Source organism: Pseudopipra pipra, chromosome 1 (genome assembly GCF_036250125.1).
Source record: "Pseudopipra pipra isolate bDixPip1 chromosome 1, bDixPip1.hap1, whole genome shotgun sequence".
Classification (NCBI taxonomy): Eukaryota; Metazoa; Chordata; class Aves; order Passeriformes; family Pipridae; genus Pseudopipra; species Pseudopipra pipra.
The window spans coordinates 742,072-762,422 of NC_087549.1; the positions used below are offsets into that span (position 1 = coordinate 742,072).

The 20,351-nt window shown below is 56.0% G+C and overlaps 5 protein-coding genes and 1 long non-coding RNA gene across 6 annotated transcripts; 5 read left to right on the forward strand and 1 right to left on the reverse strand.

Annotated features, from left to right (window-relative positions):
- Window positions 1–1,120: 1,120 nt before the first annotated feature.
- Window positions 1,121–1,465, forward strand: LOC135405735 (feather keratin B-4-like). Its single transcript, XM_064640329.1, has one exon. It carries the CDS (start codon window positions 1,121–1,123, stop codon window positions 1,463–1,465), a length of 345 nt encoding a protein of 114 aa, XP_064496399.1.
- Window positions 1,466–5,224: 3,759 nt separating this feature from the next.
- On the forward strand, window positions 5,225–5,569 carry LOC135405746 (feather beta keratin-like). Its single transcript, XM_064640334.1, has one exon. It carries the CDS (start codon window positions 5,225–5,227, stop codon window positions 5,567–5,569), a length of 345 nt encoding a protein of 114 aa, XP_064496404.1.
- A 4,474-nt stretch (window positions 5,570–10,043) lies between these two features.
- LOC135405756 (feather beta keratin-like) lies at window positions 10,044–10,388 on the forward strand. The gene has a single exon (XM_064640339.1). The coding sequence runs from the start codon at window positions 10,044–10,046 to the stop codon at window positions 10,386–10,388; it is 345 nt and encodes a 114-aa protein (XP_064496409.1).
- Window positions 10,389–10,506: 118 nt separating this feature from the next.
- Window positions 10,507–11,462, reverse strand: LOC135413881 (uncharacterized). The gene is made up of 2 exons (XR_010430490.1): window positions 11,075–11,462; window positions 10,507–10,734 (listed from the first exon to the last, which is right to left on the reverse strand). It is a non-coding gene; the product is annotated as an uncharacterized LOC135413881 (long non-coding RNA).
- A 3,080-nt stretch (window positions 11,463–14,542) lies between these two features.
- Window positions 14,543–15,081, forward strand: LOC135413938 (feather beta keratin-like). Its single transcript, XM_064654104.1, has one exon. The coding sequence runs from the start codon at window positions 14,608–14,610 to the stop codon at window positions 14,935–14,937; it is 330 nt and encodes a 109-aa protein (XP_064510174.1). The 5' UTR covers window positions 14,543–14,607; the 3' UTR covers window positions 14,938–15,081.
- A 2,754-nt stretch (window positions 15,082–17,835) lies between these two features.
- Window positions 17,836–19,034, forward strand: LOC135413993 (feather beta keratin-like). Its single transcript, XM_064654228.1, has one exon. The coding sequence runs from the start codon at window positions 18,241–18,243 to the stop codon at window positions 18,568–18,570; it is 330 nt and encodes a 109-aa protein (XP_064510298.1). The 5' UTR covers window positions 17,836–18,240; the 3' UTR covers window positions 18,571–19,034.
- Window positions 19,035–20,351: the final 1,317 nt, after the last annotated feature.

Consider the following 20,351-nt stretch of genomic DNA (forward strand, 5'->3'; position numbering starts at 1 on the left):
ATAGCAATTATTGGGTTTGGCTCAGAGCTGCAAGATATCAAAACTTACAGGTTCAAAAAACCTTATGACAAAAATACAGAATACATAAATTAAGGTTATACACCAGCCTGGGCAAAAAAATTATCCAGCCTGAGTTTGCTGTTTGGTCACTGGATTATTCATGAGCTGAAGAAACACGGTTTAAATGACAGAATATGCTATTGGGCAACTTTGGAAGATCCAAATGGAACATAAGAGTAGGTAGGAGCTCACCCTGACCAACCTTGAGTTTTCCAGAACATGCCTCTGCATCCTGTTCAAGACAGGGGGGAATGAGCTCTCCTTCAGCCATCAGGAAGTGCTCCCAGGCACCATGACCTTTCCGGGCTACGGAAGACTGACCTCCCAGGAACAAAAAGCAGCTTCCTCAGCATTCCTGGGTGCAGTAAAATGATTTATGTACATTCAGTCACATAGAAGAGAGTTCACTCTGCACAGCAGAACCACAAACCACAGCAGACGAGTGTCATGAGGTAACCTGACTAATGACACCTCTGCCTGCAAAGCTTCGCTCAGGTTTACAAACCTCCCTGAAATGCACTTCCTATGAAAATCCTCCCAATTACAGCTCAATCTCAAAAGTTGCCGCCAAGGTCAGATGGACACGGCCTCAAGGGCAGGACATGACATTGCAGAGGTGGGGACAGAAAACAGTGCCCAGCTCAGGACTCACCAGGCTGGGCCAGGCAAGAGCTGCTGCCTGAGAAATGCCCCAAGGGCTGGGCCAAGGCTGTGCCGCCCCTGCGGGAGCAGCATAAAAGCCGGCCCAGCGCCTCTCTCCCTCCCACACTTCTCCTCAAGCCTTCTCCTGCCTTCTCTGCCCACCACCAGGTGAGCCTCCAGCCCCTCACAACCCCCTCCTGCTCCTGCCACACCGCCCCCCTGGCCCCTCTCTGCCAGCACGCTCGGACCCAGCCTCAGCAGCCCTCACGCCTCCCCACAGCCCCACACCAGCCTCCCCACTGACCAGCCCTCCTGCAACACCGCCCCGAGCACCCCCACCTGCCTCACACCCCTCTCTGCTCTCACCTTCTCTCACCTTCTCTTGCCTGCCCTCCCAGGGCCCCTCCACACCACACCCATGGCCTGCTACGACCTCTGCCGCCCCTGCGGACCCACCCCGCTGGCCAACAGCTGCAACGAGCCCTGTGTCAGGCAGTGCCAGGACTCCACCGTCCTCATCCAGCCCTCCCCCGTCCGCGTCACCTTCCCAGGGCCCATCATGACCTCCTTCCCCCAGAGCTCCTTCGTCGGATCCACCGCAGGGGCTGCCCTGGGCACGGAGCTCAACGTCCAGGGACAGCCCATCTCCGGCGGCTTTGGGGCCGGAGGCTACGGCCTGGGCTATGGCCGTGGCTTTGGCTACGGCCTGGGAGGCCTGGGCTGCTCTGGCCTGGCAGGCCTGGGCTGCTCCGGCACCTGCTGAGGCTCCTTTACACCGCAGCTGACACCCCCTGCACCTGCCCTTCTCACTCTGGCACCAATATCTCCTGCAAGCAAAGCACCTCGGCTGATGGTCGCCCTACTTGCACCTCAGACGTGCTCCCTTCCACTGGCTGCTCCTTTCTTTTTACTCTGTTGTCTCAATAAAGTTCTCCTGTATCAAAGCCTGAGATGCCTCTGCCTCCTTTATTCTACCAGGGATTTTCCAAGTTCACTTCTTTCACAGCCAGGCCTCAACAGGGCAGCAGGGTGGGTGGAAAAGGGCCACAAGACCCCTCCTAGGAAATATGTCACCACCACCAGCAGCACTGACTCGCTCCTGAGGGTCTGTCACAAAGTTACACCACCCCATCACTCATCACACTCAGGCTTTGACATGACAACACTCCCTGGCACACCCCAACCCTTTGCTCCCACCACAAACACCTCCAGGCCCTCTTACACCATCTCCCCTCACAGACACGTCCCAGGACCATCCACACAAGGCCCCATGTCCTTGTCCCCTCGAGTTCCAAGGACCTTGGGGAACCCATGCAGGCTGTCCAGCTCACCACCCACCCTTCCACGGGGTCCTCAGCTTACCCAGCTCTGGGCCCTTGTTGCACTGTCCCTCTGGCTGCCCGCTCCCCATTCCTCCTGCCTGGGAGTCCCTGGGCCAGGATCTCACCTTCTTGTGGGTCTTCAACTGATCCCTGGTGGAGATGCCCTGGCCACCATCCCCTGCTCACTGCAGGGCCCCACAGGGACCCATTCCGGGGGTCTCTGCACCACCAGCCTCCCTCTCCAGGGGCCCTGCATCACCTGTGCACGTGACCCCAAGCCCCCATCCCTCTGCTCTCACGTCCCACAGCAAGTCCCCTTTGGGAGGTCACCGTCACTGGGCATTCCTCAGGCACAGCCTGGAGACCTTGGAAACAGGGGCAGGGAAAAGCCTGGGACCCTGCTCTGCTGACAACTTGGGGCTCTGCAGGGTTGGGGTTGATCTTTGCAGGACACCAAGTGCCCACCAAGCCCCTCTCTCAGTCCCTTCCCTCCAGTGGACAAAAGAGAGAAGAAGATGGAGAAAGGCTCATGAGTGGAGTTAAGGACCGGGAGAGCTCTCACCAATCACCATTGTGGGCAAAACAGACTCCACCCAGAGAAATTCATTTCATTCCTTAAAAATCAAACCTTCGAGTAAGATAATGGGACAGAAAAACAAACCTTAAATACCTTCCCTTCACCCCTCCCTTCAGCCAGGCTCAACTTCACTCCCCAGTTCTCTGCCCCCTCTCCCCAAGTGGCTCAGGGCAATGGACAAGGTGCCTTGGGGTCAGTTCATCCCATGTTGGTTTTGCTGTTCCTTCCTCCTCCCACTCTGCCCCTGCCCCAGCGTGGGCTCCATCCCACACACACAGTCTCCAACGGGGGCCTTCCCATGGGCTGCATTTCCATACAAACGGCTCCAGCCTGGCTCCCTCCCACGGGCTCAGGCCTTCAGGAACACGCTGCTCCAACGTGGCTCTGGAGGGGCTCCCAAGCTCTGACAACAAACCTCCTCCATGGCGGGCTCCTCTCTCCATGGGGCCACAGGTCCTGCCAGGAGCCTGCTCCATCTCGCCCTCCCCACGGCCTCACAGCCTCTTTGGGCACTCCCTGGCTCTGCTGGCAGCTCCTCCTGGGGCTGCAGCTGCATCTCTGCTCCACCCTGCACCTCCAGGGGCTGCGGGGGGACAGCCTCACCCACCATGCTCTGCTCCACGGGCTGCACAGCACATTCTGCTACAGCCCCTGGGCCACCTCCTCCCCTCCCTCGGCACTGCCCTTCATCACCCCACACTTCTTCCTCTCCCATGTTTTCTCTCTTCCAGCTCCTCTTGAGCACTAATTGTGCCCCTTCCAGAACAGGCTGTGATCACAGAATCCCTGCATCATCCACGATTGCCTCTGCTTTGTCCAGTGGCTGATCCAACATGGAGCCAGTGGGAAATTGCTGTGTCAGACACCAGGGAAACTTCTGGAACCTTCTCCCAGAAGCCACACCTGCAGAACTCTTGAGACCAAAACCTTGTCAGCTGAACCTGAGACACTCAGATACAACCTTAGCAGCAGTAGAGGCAACCAGGCCCCCAGAGAGCACACCCAGGGGGCAAGGCTGAGCCTAAAACCAGGCTGTGTGAGCTGGGAGAAAGCTGGAGGGGAATCCAACAAAATGGAAGGAGAAGCCCCTCATGCCTGGCACAAACTCTTCTTTGGATGCTCGTCTTCAACCAGAGCACAAGCCCTGTGACCCCAAAGGGTCAACTTGCTGACACCAGAGCACAGCCAGTGACAAAGGCCAGGCTCAAAGACAGGCTCAGTGAGCTGGCAGTGAGGCTGGAAGGAAGGAATGGGATTGAAGGGGCAGCCCCTCACACCCGGCACGGCTGCACAGCCCAGACCAGCCCGACAGGGCTGAGAGGGAATGGGGCCCCTCTGAACAACTCACCCACAAACCACAGCCCCCGAGGGACACGGGGTGACCTTACTGATGACACCCCACCTCTCCAGTGCTTTGGTCACATCAGACAAATGCCCTGACCCCCATATTTCATGTAAATCCTCCCAACAACCAACTCATCAAAGCTGGCCCAAGGTCAGATGGACGCAGCCTCGAGAGCAGGACATGGAATCACAGAATTCCACAAAGGAACATCCGCAAAATGACAGAAGAGGAGAGAGGAGTGCAGTGCCCATCCACTAGTAATTATAGTTTTTGCTCACAGCCACAGGATGTTACAACTTAGGAATTATACACTGTGAAATCTCATGGCTTGAATGAGGAATATGGGAATTGGCGTCATAGAGCAGCCTGGACAAAAAGGGATCAAGCCCAGTTGGGTGTTTGTTTCTTGCATTTCTTCAGGAGGTCAAGAAATAAAGTTTATATAACCAAGTACCTTGTGATGAAAATTGCAGAAATCCAAATGGACGATAGGAATGGAACTTGACCAGCCTGAATTCAGCTTGAGCAGCCGCAAGTTTTCTAGTTCCTCTCTCTTGATCTCAATCACAGTTGCAGGGGATGAGCTCTCTTTCATCCCTCAAGAATTGCTCCAAAGGACGATGACCTTTCCAAGTTGATGGAGAGTGGCCTCCCCAAGACATCAAATGACTCCCTCAGCATTCTTGGGTTGAACACAATGACTGATGGACATGCAGCACAAAAAAGAGGTGAACCAGTCAGCACAACACACCCACAAACCACAGCACACGAGGGCCACAAAATCACCTCACTGATGACATCACATCTCTCCTGGGCTCTAGTTGTTTATTCAGTCCTCCGTGACGCACATCCAACAATCCAACCCTCCCAAATCCCAACTCCTCAAAGCTGCCGCCAGCTGACAGGGCTGGGCCAAGGCTGTGCCGCCCCTGCGGGAGCAGCATAAAAGCCGGCCCAGCGCCTCTCTCCCTCCCACACTTCTCCTCAAGCCTTCTCCTGCCTTCTCTGCCCACCACCAGGTGAGCCCCCAGCCCCTCACAACCCCCTCCTGCTCCTGCCACACCGCCCCCCTGGCCCCTCTCTGCCAGCACGCTCGGACCCAGCCTCAGCAGCCCTCACGCCTCCCCACAGCCCCACACCAGCCTCCCCACTGACCAGCCCTCCTGCAACACCGCCCCGAGCACCCCCACCGCCCCCACCTGCCTCACACCCCTCTCTGCTCTCACCTTCTCTCACCTTCTCTTGCCTGCCCTCCCAGGGCCCCTCCACACCACACCCATGGCCTGCTACGACCTCTGCCGCCCCTGCGGACCCACCCCGCTGGCCAACAGCTGCAACGAGCCCTGTGTCAGGCAGTGCCAGGACTCCACCGTCCTCATCCAGCCCTCCCCCGTCCGCGTCACCTTCATAGGGCCCATCATGACCTCCTTCCCCCAGAGCTCCTTCGTTGGATCCACCGCAGGGGCTGCCCTGGGCACGGAGCTCAACGTCCAGGGACAGCCCATCTCCGGCGGCTTTGGGGCCGGAGGCTACGGCCTGGGCTATGGCCGTGGCTTTGGCTACGGCCTGGGAGGCCTGGGCTGCTCTGGCCTGGCAGGCCTGGGCTGCTCTGGCACGTGCTGAGGGTCCTTGCGATCACAGCTGACACCCCTGCACCTGCCCTTCTCACTCTTGCACCAATATCTCCTGCAAGCAAAGCACCTCGGCTGATGGTTGCCCTACTTGCACCTCAGACTTGCTCTTTTCTACTGGCTGCTCCTTTCTGTTTATTCTGTTGTCTCAATAAAGTTCTCCTGCATCAAAGCCTGAGACGCCTCTGCCTCCTTTATTCTACCAGGGATTTTAGAAGTTCACTTCCTTCACAGCCAGGCCTCAACAGGTCATTGGAGTGGGTGGAAAAGGGCCACAAGACCCCTCCTAGGAAATATCTCACCAGCACCACCAGCAGCACTGACTGGTTCCTGAGGGTCTGTCACAAAGTTACACCAGTCCGCCACTCATCACACTCAGGGTTTGACATGACAACACTCCCTGGCACACCCCAACCCTTTGCTCCCACCCCAAACACCTCCAGTCCCTCTTACACCATCTCCCCTCACAGACACGTCCCAGGACCACCCACACAAGGCCCCATGTCCTTGTCCCCTCGTGCTCCAAGGACCTTGGGGAACCCATGCAGGCTGTCCAGCTCACCACCCACCCTTCCATAGGGTCCTCAGCTCACCCAGCTCTGGGCCCTTGTTGCACTGTCCCTCTGGCTGCCCGCTCCCCATTCCTCCTGCCTGGCAGTCCCCGGGCCAGGATCTCACCTTGTTGTGGGTCTTCAGCTGATCCCTGCTGGAGATGCCCCGGCCACCATCCCCTGCTCACTGCAGGGTCCCACAGGGACCCATTCCGGGGGTCTCTGCACCACCAGCCTCCCTCTCCAGGGGCCCTGCATCACCTGTGCACGTGACCCCAAGCCCCCATCCCTCTGCTCTCACGTCCCACAGCAAGTGCCCTTTGGGAGGTCACCGTCACTGGGCATTCCTCAGGCACAGCCTGGAGACCTTGGAACCAGGGGCAGGGACAAGCCTGGGACCCTGCTCTGCTGACAACTTGGGGCTCTGCGGGGTTGAGGTTGATCTTTGCAGGACACCAAGTGCCCACCAAGCCCCTCTCTCAATCCCTTCCCTCCAGTGGACAAAAGAGAGAAGAAGATGGAGAAAGGCTCATGAGTGGAGTTAAGGACCGGGAGAGCTCTCACCAATCACCATTGTGGGCAAAACAGACTCCACCCAGAGAAATTCATTTCATTCCTTAAAAATCAAACCTTTCAGTAAGATAATGGGACAGAAAACCAAACCTTAAATACCTTCCCTTCACCCCTCCCTTCAGCCAGGCTCAACTTCACTCCCCAGTTCTCTGTCCCCTCTCCCCAAGTGGCTCAGGGCAATGGACAAGGTGGTTTGGGGTCAGCTCATCCCATGTTGGTTTTGCTCTTCCTTCCTCCTCACACTCTGCCCCTGCTCCAGCGTGGGCTCCATCCCACACACACAGTCTCCAACGGGGGCCTTCCCATGGGCTGCATTTCCATACAAACGGCTCCAGCCTGGCTCCCTCCCATGGGCTCAGGCCTTCAGGAACACGCTGCTCCAACGTGGCTCTGGAGGGGCTCCCAAGCTCTCCCAACAAACCTCCTCCATGGCGGGCTCCTCTCTCCATGGGGCCACAGGTCCTGCCAGGAGCCTGCTCCAGCTCGCCCTCCCCACGGCCTCACAGCCTCTTTGGGCACTCCCTGGCTCTGCTGGCAGCTCCTCCTGGGGCTGCAGCTGCATCTCTGCTCCACCCTGCACCTCCAGGGGCTGCGGGGGGACAGCCTCACCCACCATGCTCTGCTCCACGGGCTGCACAGCACATTCTGCTACAGCCCCTGGGACACCTCCTCCCCTCCCTCAGCACTGCCCTTCATCACCCCAGACTTCTTCCTCTCACATGGTTTCTCTCTTCCAGCTCCTCTTGAGCACTAATTGTGCCCCTTCCAGAACAGGCTGTGATCACAGTTTGGCTGCATCAACGAGGATTGCCTCTGCTTTGTCCAGCAGCTGATCCAACATGGAGCCAGTGGGAACTTGCTGTGTCAGACACCAGGGAAGCTTCTGGAACCTTCTCCCAGAAGCCACACCTGCAGAACTCTTGAGACCAAAACCTTGTCAGCTGAACCTGAGACACTCAGATACAACCTTAGCAGCAGTAGAGGCAATCAGACCCCCAGAGAGCACACCCAGTGGGCAAGGCTAAGCCTAAAACCAGGCTGTGTGAGCTGGGAGAAAGCTGGAGAGGAATCCAAAAAAATGGAAGGAGAAGCCCCTCGTGCCCGGCACAAACTCTTCTTTGGACGCTGTTGCAGACGACGGGAAAGTATCACACGATCACAGTATTGATCATGACTAATCCAACTTTATTGCTGTAAGCTCCATGCTTATAAAGGTTAATAATTAGGCTCATTAATATTCCAAATACAAGCTCATCATTGGCTCCTAATTACCTAAGTTATATTTGCGCAAATGCTGCCTCTTTCTCATGGCTATAGTTACTTTATTTACTATTTGCTACTTTCTCTACCTTTCCCATCCTGTTGCTCTAATTTTTCTATCACGTATGCAGTTTCTTAAACAATACAGCTTCACAGCAGACAATGCGGCCTTGCAGTTTCTTAGACAAAGCAGTTTCACAAACACACTGATCAGTGACCTTCTAATAGTTTTCTTGCTTTAGCGTGAGACCAGCGGTATAGAATCTTTAATGTGTCCTCTCTCTACCAACCAGGTTTCTGCAATATCTTCTACAGGACGCTCGTCTTCAAGCAGAGCACAAGCCCTGTGACCCCAAAGGGTCAACTTGCTGACAGCAGAGCACAGCCAGTGACAAAGGCCAGGCTCAAAGACAGGCTCAGTGAGCTGGCAGTGAGGCTGGAAGGAAGGAATGGGATTGAAGGGGCAGCCCCTCACACCCGGCACGGCTGCACAGCCCAGACCAGCCCGACAGGGCTGAGGGGGAATGGGGCCCCTCTAAACAACTCACTCACAAACCACAGCCCCCGAGGGACACGGGGTGACCTCACTGATGACACCCCACCTCTCCAGTGCTTTGCTCACATCAGACAAATGCCCTGACCCCCATATTTCATGTAAATCCTCCCAACAACCAACTCATCAAAGCTGCTGCCAAGGTCAGATGGACGCGGCCTCGAGAGCAGGACATGGAATCACAGAATTCCACAAAGGAACACCTGCAAAATGACAGAAGAGGAGAGAGGAGCCCAATGACCATCCACTAGTAATTACAGTTTTTTACTCACAGGTACAGGATGTTACAAATTACGGCTTATACGTTGTGAAACCCTATTGCTTATTACTGTAATAAGTAAATCAGCCATACGGACCCAGCTAGCTTGAGGGTTCACCTGCCAAATCCTCTTTATTCAAATGAGACAACACCTTTTATATGGGTTCTAATAGTGATAAGTGACTCCCTTGACAAAACACCAGGGGTATCTCGTTTCCCATGTGCATGGGAGTATTTCTGGACTTCATTTCCCAGGATGCGTCATCCACCATCCTTCCTAAAATCCAACTCCTAACAAATATCAAGGCTTGAATGCGGAAGAAGGGAATGTGCGCCACAGATCAGCCAGGGCAAAAAGGGATTGAGCACTGTTGGGTGTATCTTTATTGTATTTCTTCATAAGGTCAAGAAATAAAGTTTAAATGACAAAGTACCTTGTCAGGAAAATTTCAGAAACCCAAGTAGACCACAGGAATGGAACCTGATCAGCCTGAATTCAGCCTGAGCAGCCTCAAGTTTTCCAGGTCATCTCTCTTCATCTCAATCATGATTCCAGGGGATGAGCTCTCTTTCATCCCTCAAGAATTGCTCCAAAGGACTATGACCTTTCCAAGTTGATGGAGAGTGACCTCCCCAGGACATCAAATGGCTCCCTCAGCATTCCTGGGTGGAACACAATGACTGATGTACATGCAGCAGCACACAGAAGAGGTGGCCTGGTCAGCACAAAGCACCCACAAACCACAGCACATGAGGACCACAAAATCACCTCACTGATGACATCACACCTCTCCTGGGCTCTGGTTGTTTCTTCAGCCAACAATCCAATCCTCCTACACATCCAACAATCCACTCCTCCTAAAAAACCAACTCCTCAAAGCTGCCGCCAGCTGACAGGGCTGGGCCAAGGCTGTGCCGCCCCTGCGGGAGCAGCATAAAAGCCGGCCCAGCGCCTCTCTCCCTCCCACACTTCTCCTCAAGCCTTCTCCTGCCTTCTCTGCCCACCACCAGGTGAGCCCCCAGCCCCTCACAACCCCCTCCTGCTCCTGCCACACCGCCCCCCTGGCCCCTCTCTGCCAGCACGCTCGGACCCAGCCTCAGCAGCCCTCACGCCTCCCCACAGCCCCACACCAGCCTCCCCACTGACCAGCCCTCCTGCAACACCGCCCCGAGCACCCCCACCGCCCCCACCTGCCTCACACCCCTCTCTGCTCTCACCTTCTCTCACCTTCTCTTGCCTGCCCTCCCAGGGCCCCTCCACACCACACCCATGGCCTGCTACGACCTCTGCCGCCCCTGCGGACCCACCCCGCTGGCCAACAGCTGCAACGAGCCCTGTGTCAGGCAGTGCCAGGACTCCACCGTCCTCATCCAGCCCTCCCCCGTCCGCGTCACCTTCATAGGGCCCATCATGACCTCCTTCCCCCAGAGCTCCTTCGTTGGATCCACCGCAGGGGCTGCCCTGGGCACGGAGCTCAACGTCCAGGGACAGCCCATCTCCGGCGGCTTTGGGGCCGGAGGCTACGGCCTGGGCTATGGCCGTGGCTTTGGCTACGGCCTGGGAGGCCTGGGCTGCTCTGGCCTGGCAGGCCTGGGCTGCTCTGGCACGTGCTGAGGGTCCTTGCGATCACAGCTGACACCCCTGCACCTGCCCTTCTCACTCTTGCACCAATATCTCCTGCAAGCAAAGCACCTCGGCTGATGGTTGCCCTACTTGCACCTCAGACTTGCTCTTTTCCACTGGCTGCTCCTTTCTGTTTATTCTGTTGTCTCAATAAAGTTCTCCTGCATCAAAGCCTGAGACGCCTCTGCCTCCTTTATTCTACCAGGGATTTTAGAAGTTCACTTCCTTCACAGCCAGGCCTCAACAGGTCATTGGAGTGGGTGGAAAAGGGCCACAAGACCCCTCCTAGGAAATATCTCACCAGCACCACCAGCAGCACTGACTGGTTCCTGAGGGTCTGTCACAAAGTTACACCAGTCCGCCACTCATCACACTCAGGGTTTGACATGACAACACTCCCTGGCACACCCCAACCCTTTGCTCCCACCCCAAACACCTCCAGTCCCTCTTACACCATCTCCCCTCACAGACACGTCCCAGGACCACCCACACAAGGCCCCATGTCCTTGTCCCCTCGTGCTCCAAGGACCTTGGGGAACCCATGCAGGCTGTCCAGCTCACCACCCACCCTTCCATAGGGTCCTCAGCTCACCCAGCTCTGGGCCCTTGTTGCACTGTCCCTCTGGCTGCCCGCTCCCCATTCCTCCTGCCTGGCAGTCCCCGGGCCAGGATCTCACCTTGTTGTGGGTCTTCAACTGATCCCTGGTGGAGATGCCCCGGCCACCATCCCCTGCTCACTGCAGGGTCCCACAGGGACCCATTCCGGGGGTCTCTGCACCACCAGCCTCCCTCTCCAGGGGCCCTGCATCACCTGTGCACGTGACCCCAAGCCCCCATCCCTCTGCTCTCACGTCCCACAGCAAGTGCCCTTTGGGAGGTCACCGTCACTGGGCATTCCTCAGGCACAGCCTGGAGACCTTGGAACCAGGGGCAGGGACAAGCCTGGGACCCTGCTCTGCTGACAACTTGGGGCTCTGCGGGGTTGAGGTTGATCTTTGCAGGACACCAAGTGCCCACCAAGCCCCTCTCTCAATCCCTTCCCTCCAGTGGACAAAAGAGAGAAGAAGATGGAGAAAGGCTCATGAGTGGAGTTAAGGACCGGGAGAGCTCTCACCAATCACCATTGTGGGCAAAACAGACTCCACCCAGAGAAATTCATTTCATTCCTTAAAAATCAAACCTTTCAGTAAGATAATGGGACAGAAAACCAAACCTTAAATACCTTCCCTTCACCCCTCCCTTCAGCCAGGCTCAACTTCACTCCCCAGTTCTCTGTCCCCTCTCCCCAAGTGGCTCAGGGCAATGGACAAGGTGGTTTGGGGTCAGCTCATCCCATGTTGGTTTTGCTCTTCCTTCCTCCTCACACTCTGCCCCTGCTCCAGTGTGGGCTCCATCCCACACTCACAGTCTCCAACGGGGCCTTCCCATGGGCTGCATTTCCATACAAACGGCTCCAGCCTGGCTCCCTCCCATGGGCTCAGGCCTTCAGGAACACGCTGCTCCAACGTGGCTCTGGAGGGGCTCCCAAGCTCTCCCAACAAACCTCCTCCATGGCGGGCTCCTCTCTCCATGGGGCCACAGGTCCTGCCAGGAGCCTGCTCCAGCTCGCCCTCCCCACGGCCTCACAGCCTCTTTGGGCACTCCCTGGCTCTGCTGGCAGCTCCTCCTGGGGCTGCAGCTGCATCTCTGCTCCACCCTGCACCTCCAGGGGCTGCGGGGGGACAGCCTCACCCACCATGCTCTGCTCCACGGGCTGCACAGCACATTCTGCTACAGCCCCTGGGACACCTCCTCCCCTCCCTCAGCACTGCCCTTCATCACCCCAGACTTCTTCCTCTCACATGGTTTCTCTCTTCCAGCTCCTCTTGAGCACTAATTGTGCCCCTTCCAGAACAGGCTGTGATCACAGTTTGGCTGCATCAACGAGGATTGCCTCTGCTTTGTCCAGCAGCTGATCCAACATGGAGCCAGTGGGAACTTGCTGTGTCAGACACCAGGGAAGCTTCTGGAACCTTCTCCCAGAAGCCACACCTGCAGAACTCTTGAGACCAAAACCTTGTCAGCTGAACCTGAGACACTCAGATACAACCTTAGCAGCAGTAGAGGCAATCAGACCCCCAGAGAGCACACCCAGTGGGCAAGGCTAAGCCTAAAACCAGGCTGTGTGAGCTGGGAGAAAGCTGGAGAGGAATCCAAAAAAATGGAAGGAGAAGCCCCTCGTGCCCGGCACAAACTCTTCTTTGGACGCTGTTGCAGACGACGGGAAAGTATCACACGATCACAGTATTGATCATGACTAATCCAACTTTATTGCTGTAAGCTCCATGCTTATAAAGGTTAATAATTAGGCTCATTAATATTCCAAATACAAGCTCATCATTGGCTCCTAATTACCTAAGTTATATTTGCGCAAATGCTGCCTCTTTCTCATGGCTATAGTTACTTTATTTACTATTTGCTACTTTCTCTACCTTTCCCATCCTGTTGCTCTAATTTTTCTATCACGTATGCAGTTTCTTAAACAATACAGCTTCACAGCAGACAATGCGGCCTTGCAGTTTCTTAGACAAAGCAGTTTCACAAACACACTGATCAGTGACCTTCTAATAGTTTTCTTGCTTTAGCGTGAGACCAGCGGTATAGAATCTTTAATGTGTCCTCTCTCTACCAACCAGGTTTCTGCAATATCTTCTACAGGACGCTCGTCTTCAAGCAGAGCACAAGCCCTGTGACCCCAAAGGGTCAACTTGCTGACAGCAGAGCACAGCCAGTGACAAAGGCCAGGCTCAAAGACAGGCTCAGTGAGCTGGCAGTGAGGCTGGAAGGAAGGAATGGGATTGAAGGGGCAGCCCCTCACACCCGGCACGGCTGCACAGCCCAGACCAGCCCGACAGGGCTGAGGGGGAATGGGGCCCCTCTAAACAACTCACTCACAAACCACAGCCCCCGAGGGACACGGGGTGACCTCACTGATGACACCCCACCTCTCCAGTGCTTTGGTCACATCAGACAAATGCCCTGACCCCCATATTTCATGTAAATCCTCCCAACAACCAACTCATCAAAGCTGCCGCCAAGGTCACATGGACGCGGCCCCGAGAGCAGGACATGGAATCACAGAATTCCACAAAGGAACATCTGCAAAATGACAGAAGAGGAGAGAGGAGTGCAGTGACCATCCAGTAGTAATTACAGTTTTTGCTCACAGGCACAGGATGTTAAAACTTAGGAGTTACACATTGTGAAATCTCCTGGCTTGAATGCAAAATAAGGGAATTGGCGTCACAGAGCAGCCTGGGCAACAAGGGATCGAGCCCCGATGAATGTTTGTTTCTTGCATTTCTTCAGAAGGCCCAGAAATAAAGTTTAAATGACCAAGTACCTTGTGATGAAAATTTCAGAAATCCAAATGGACGATAGGAATGGAACTGGACCAGTTTGAATTCAGCTTGAGCAGCCTCAAGTTTTCTAGTTCCTCTCTCTTGATCTCAATCACGATTCCAGGGGATGAGCTGCTTTTCATCCCTCCAGAAGTGCTCCAAAGGACCATGATCTTTCCAAGCTGATGGAGAGTGACCTCCCCAGGACATCAAATGGCTCCCTCAACATTCCTGGGTGCGACACAATGACTGATGGACATCCAGTCACACAGAACAAAAGGGGGCCAAGTCAGCACAAAGCACCCACAAACCACAGCACACGAGGGCCACAAAATCACCTCACTGATGACATAAAACCTCTCCTGGGCTCTGGTTGTTTCTCCTGCCCTCCCTGACACACATCCAACAATCCAACCCTCCCAAAAACCAACTCCTCAAAGCTGCCGCCAGCTGACAGGGCTGGGCCAAGGCTGTGCCGCCCCTGCGGGAGCAGCATAAAAGCCGGCCCAGCGCCTCTCTCCCTGCCACGCTTCTCCTCAAGCCTTCTCCTGCCTTCTCTGCCCACCACCAGGTGAGCCTCCAGCCCCTCACAACCCCCTCCTGCTCCTGCCACACCGCCCCCCTGGCCCCTCTCTGCCAGCACGCTCGGACCCAGCCTCAGCAGCCCTCACGCCTCCCCACAGCCCCACACCAGCCTCCCCACTGACCAGCCCTCCTGCAACACCGCCCCGAGCACCCCCACCACCCGCACCTGCCTCACACCCCTCTCTGCTCTCACCTTCTCTCACCTTCTCTTGCCTGCCCTCCCAGGGCCCCTCCACACCACACCCATGGCCTGCTACGACCTCTGCCGCCCCTGCGGACCCACCCCGCTGGCCAACAGCTGCAACGAGCCCTGTGTCAGGCAGTGCCAGGACTCCACCGTCCTCATCCAGCCCTCCCCCGTCCGCGTCACCTTCATAGGGCCCATCATGACCTCCTTCCCCCAGAGTACCTTCGTCGGATCCACCGCAGGGGCTGCCCTGGGCACGGAGCTCAACGTCCAGGGACAGCCCATCTCCGGCGGCTTTGGCTACGGCCTGGGCTATGGCCGTGGCTTTGGCTACGGCCTGGGAGGCCTGGGCTGCTACGCCAACAGGGGCTGCTCTGGCATCTGCTGAGGCCCCAAACAACTGCCCCAACAACAACCACCCAGGATCTGGGAGTCACGAAATGGAACATGGATTCATCTCCGTGCCCAGGCTCTCCAAAGGGCTCAGCACTTCCAGCTCCTGTTCTCAGGGCTCCAAGCAAGAAAGCAGCCAAGGGGCCAGCCTGCACACATGGTCGAGCTCCTTCCTTCTTTTCTCCCCCTTCATTTTCTCCAGCACCCCTTCAGCTCTGGTCAGTCCCCTCTGCTGCAAACACCTTCTCACAAGCCACACACCATTGGCTACCTCTGCTGGGCTGCTCCCAACAAGGGGAGCAGCAAGATCTCAGGGCTCTTCACAAATCTTCTGCAAGGAAGGACCTCGGTTGATGGTCGCTCTGCTTGCACCTCAGACCAGATCCCTTTCCCTGGTTGCTTCTTTCTTTTTACTCTTTAGTCTCAATAAAGTTCTTCTGCATCACAGTCTCTCATGACTCCTGGTTATTTGTTCTTCCAGTGGTCTCACTTGACACAAAGCCAGGGATCAACAGGCCCTGGGCAAGGTGGAACAGGGCCACACGACCAATTTAAACAAATGTGCCACCAGCACTAACACACAGACTGGCACAGGGTGGGGGTCCTTCCAGAACATGGGACAAACCCATCACCTGCTACACCAAAGGCTTTCACACAACACTACTCTTACCTGTGCACACCACACCAAAGGCACTGTGGTCCAGCAACACTGCACAAACTCTCTTCCCCAGCAGGACTCTTCAGCCCTCCCAGCAAACCTCCTGTTTGGAAGGAACTCTGCACAGCAAGTGCTTCAACCCCCCTGCTCAAGCAGGGTCACACAGAGCAGGACTCCAAGGACTTTGGTCAGTGCAGTTTTATATCTGCCAGGACAGAGACCCCACCACCTCTTCCACTCTGTGACCACCCTCACACTGGAAAATCCTTTTCTTCCTTGTCAATGGAATCTCATCTGTTTCCCCTATGCCCAAGGTCTGCCCTCCTGCCCAAGGGCATCCCTGACAAGAGCTGTGCTCATCCAGCTCTGGAGGGGCAGTGGAGGGGCAGGGACCGATCTCTTCACTCTCCTGACCAGGGACAGCACTCCAGGAAACAGCTGCAGCTGAGTCAGGGCAGGGTTAGGTTGGACATCAGCAAAAAGGTTTTCACCCAGAGGCTGCTTGAGCACTGGAACAGGCTCCCGATGGCAGTGGGCACAGCACCAAGCCTGGCTGAGATCAAGAAGTCTTTGGAAAATGTTCTCAGAGACATGGTGGGATTCTTGAGGTGTCCTGTGCAGGGCTGGGAATTGCACTCCATCATCCTCATGGGTCCCTTCCAACTCACAATATTCTATGATTCTAAAATCTAAATACAAAAGATCTTCAAGTCCAACCATTCCCCCAGCACGGCCAAAGCCACCACTTCACCCATGTCCCCAAGGGCCACATCTACACGGCTTTTACATCCCTCCAGGGATGGGGACTCCACCACTGCCCTGGGCAGCCTGTGCCAAGAATTGACAACCCTTCCCAGCAACTCAATAGGCAACTCAACCTTCCCTGGGGTAAGTTGAGCCTTTTCCTCTCCTCCCAGGCCTTGGGAGCAGGGAGACAACACTGACACTCTCCTTGCTCTGAGCCCCATTCAGGGAACTCCAGAGAGCAACCAGGTCACCCCTCTCTTTCAGAAAATTAAACATCGCCAGTTCCTGCCTCTGCTCCTTACTTGTCTTCTCCTCATCCTTCACTACTTTCCCTTCCCACGTATCCCAGCACAGCCCAGCACTGGACCCCACAGTGGCACCAGCGCTATGGATGAACCAATACGAGACTTTGGGCAGCACGGGAGGCCTCCCGGAATCACAGGGATTGCCTTCCCAATCCCAGTGGGAAAGGCCAGAGCTAGTGACAGGCTGGGAGAGATGGAACCAAGGAGGGGAGGGAATGAATGCCATGGAAGGGGCAGCTCCTCATGTCTGGTCCAGCTAAAAAGGTCCAGAGCAGCCTGACAGGGCTGGGATGCTTTGGGGCCCCTCCTCACAACACACCCCCAAACCACAGCACACCAGGGACACGGGGGCACCTCACTCATCACACCCCACCTCTCCAAAGCTTTGCTCACACCTTCAGCCCTCCCTGACACACACCATCAACTCCAGACTTTGGCCTCTAATACTCACAATTCAAACCTGCTGCCAAGGTCAGATGGACACGGCCTCAAGGGCAGGGCAGGGACTCACAGAATTCCGCATAAGAATTCCTTTCTTATGACAGAAAAGGAGAGAGGAGCTTGCCAATTGACCACTAGTAAGTATAGTTCTATCCTCACAGATCCAGGATGTAACAACTTTGGGTTATAAATTCTGAAACCTCATGGCTTGAATGCGGAATAGGGGAAGTGACGTCCCAGAGCAGCCTGGGCAAAAAGGGATCAGGCTCACTTTGTTGTTTCTTCATTGGATTTCTTAATCAGGTAAAATGATACACTTGGAATGACAGAATATGTTGTCACATGAATTTAGGAAATCCAAATGGAACAGAACACTGGAACAAGTTCAGCCCAGGCAGCTTCTACTTTTCTCCAGTTCCTCCCTCTTGGTCCTGTTCAAGTCAGGAGGGGAAGGAGCTCTCCTTTACCATCAGGAAGCCCTCCAGGCACTGTGACCATTCCAAGCTATTGCAGAGTGACCCCCTGAACATCCCCCAGCTCCCTCAGCATTCCTGGGAGCACCACAATGACTGAGGGACGTCCAGTCACACAGAACAAGAGGATCCACAACCCACAACATATCCAGAAACCCCAGAACACGAGGGCCACAAAATCACCTCACTGATGACATCACACCTCTCCTGGCTCTGGTTGTTTATTCAGCTCTCCTTGACAAACATCCAACAATCCAACCCTCCCAAATCCCAACTCCTCAAAGCTGCCGCCAGCTGACAGGGCTGGGCCAAGGCTGTGCCGCCCCTGCGGGAGCAGCATAAAAGCCGGCCCAGCGCCTCTCTCCCTGCCACGCTTCTCCTCAAGCCTTCTCCTGCCTTCTCTGCCCACAACCAGGTGAGCCTCCAGCCCCTCACAACCCCCTCCTGCTCCTGCCACACCGCCCCCCTGGCCCCTCTCGGCCAGCACGCTCGGACCCAGCCTCAGCAGCCCTCACGCCTCCCCACAGCCCCACACCAGCCTCCCCACTGACCAGCCCTCCTGCAACACCGCCCCGAGCACCCCCACCGCCCGCACCTGCCTCACACCCCTCTCTGCTCTCACCTTCTCTCACCTTCTCTTGCCTGCCCTCCCAGGGCCCCTCCACACCACACCCATGGCCTGCTACGACCTCTGCCGCCCCTGCGGACCCACCCCGCTGGCCAACAGCTGCAACGAGCCCTGTGTCAGGCAGTGCCAGGACTCCACCGTCCTCATCCAGCCCTCCCCCGTCCGCGTCACCTTCCCAGGGCCCATCATGACCTCCTTCCCCCAGAGCTCCTTCGTTGGATCCACCGCAGGGGCTGCCCTGGGCACGGAGCTCAATGTCCAGGGACAGCCCATCTCCGGCGGCTTTGGCTACGGCCTGGGCTATGGCCGTGGCTTTGGCTACGGCCTGGGAGGCCTGGGCTGCTACGCCAACAGGGGCTGCTACGGCATCTGCTGAGGTCCCAAACAACTGCCCCAACACCAACCACGCAGGACCTGCAAGTCACCAAATGGAACATGGATTCATCTCCACCCCAAGGCTCTCCAATGGGCTCAGCACTTCCAGCTCCTGTTCTCAGGGCTCCAAGCAAGGAAGCAGCCAAGGGGCCAGCCCGCACTGCCTGCAAACATGGCCCAGCTCCCTCCTCCTCTTCTCCCCCTTCCTTCTCTCCAGCACCCCTTCAGCTCTGGTCAGTCCCCTCTGCTGCAAACACCTTCTCACAAGCCACACACCATTGGCTACCTCTGCTGGGCTGCTCCCAACAAGGGGAGCAGCAAGATCTCAGGGCTCTGGACAAATCTTCTGCAAGGGAAGGACCTCATCTGATGATCGCTCTGCTTGCACCTCAGACCGGATCCCTTCCCTGGCTGCTTCTGCCTTTTTACTCTTTAGTCTCAATAAAGTTCTCCTGCATCACAGCCTCTGATGTCTCCTCTTAATTTTTTCTTCCCATGCTCTCACAATCTGAAGGAATACAACACAACACCAGGGCTCATGAGGCCGTTGGGGTGGGTGGAAAAGGGCCACAAGGCCTTTCTTAACAATTGTGCCACCAGCACTAACACACAGACTGGCACAGGGTGGGGGGTCTTCCAAAATATGGCACAAACCCATCACCTGCTACACCAAAGGCTTCCACACAACAAGGCTCTCCTGCACACCCCTCTGCCAAAGTCTCTCTATTTCAACACACACTGCACAAACTCTCTTCCCCAGCAGGACTCTCAAACCCTTCAGCAAACTGAGTTACAATATTGTTCATTTTGGCAAAAACTCTGGAGAGCAAGTGCTTCACCCCTCTTCATAAGCAGAGCCAGGGAGAGCAGGATTTCCAGTGCCGTGGCCAGTTCAGTTTTAGATCTCTCAGGATGGAGACTCCACAACCTCTTCCACACTATGAACACCCTCAAACTGCCTTCTTTGCCCATGGAATTCCATTTAGTTTCAGTTGTGCTCATGGTCACCTCTTCTGCTACTGGGCAGGACTCTCAAGAGCCAGGCTCCCTTCTCTTCGTTCCTGCCATCACGGATTCATACACACCTAAGATGACCCAGGGCACATTTTTGACTCCTGACTAAGTGTTCCCAACTCTCTCACCCTCTCCACTTGTGAAAAGCTCCTGCACCCCTTCAAAACCCCTGTGGCCCTACACTGCTCTTGAGTCACTCAGTCCAGGATCCTTTGGTTCTCCACCATTACCACAAGGTCCATCTCTGCTGGGTTGCTTTCTGTCTAATTGCTCCCCAGTCACTGCTGCCACCAGGAAGAGTCCTCTGCAGAAACAGGACTTGGCCTTTCCCTGCTGAATTCCATCAGATTCATCTCTGTGCAGTGCTGGAAAATCAGGTCCCTCCCTCAGCACTCCAGGCTTCACCCCACCTTTCCCCGGGGACTATTGCACACCCAGTGAAACAACCCCCCTCTCTGGGGGGATCCCTGAGACCCCCACACTCCCTGGCACCCCCAGCCCAGCCCTGCACTGGCCCAGCTGCCTCTTGCCTGCCAGGCCCTGCAGCCCCAGCAACGCCCAGACACACACCCCATTCCTGCCTCCCCTCTTCTTCCTCCCCAACACCTCTGCTGCCCTGGGGGACAACCCTCAGCACACTCAGCTCCCCTGCATTTCGGCAGCTGCTGGCACTCAGCACAGCTCCTGGCAGGCTGCAATCAGCCCAACTCAGCCCCACTTAGCAAAGGCAGGTTGATGCTCCTGTCCCTCACTGCACCCTCCTGGACA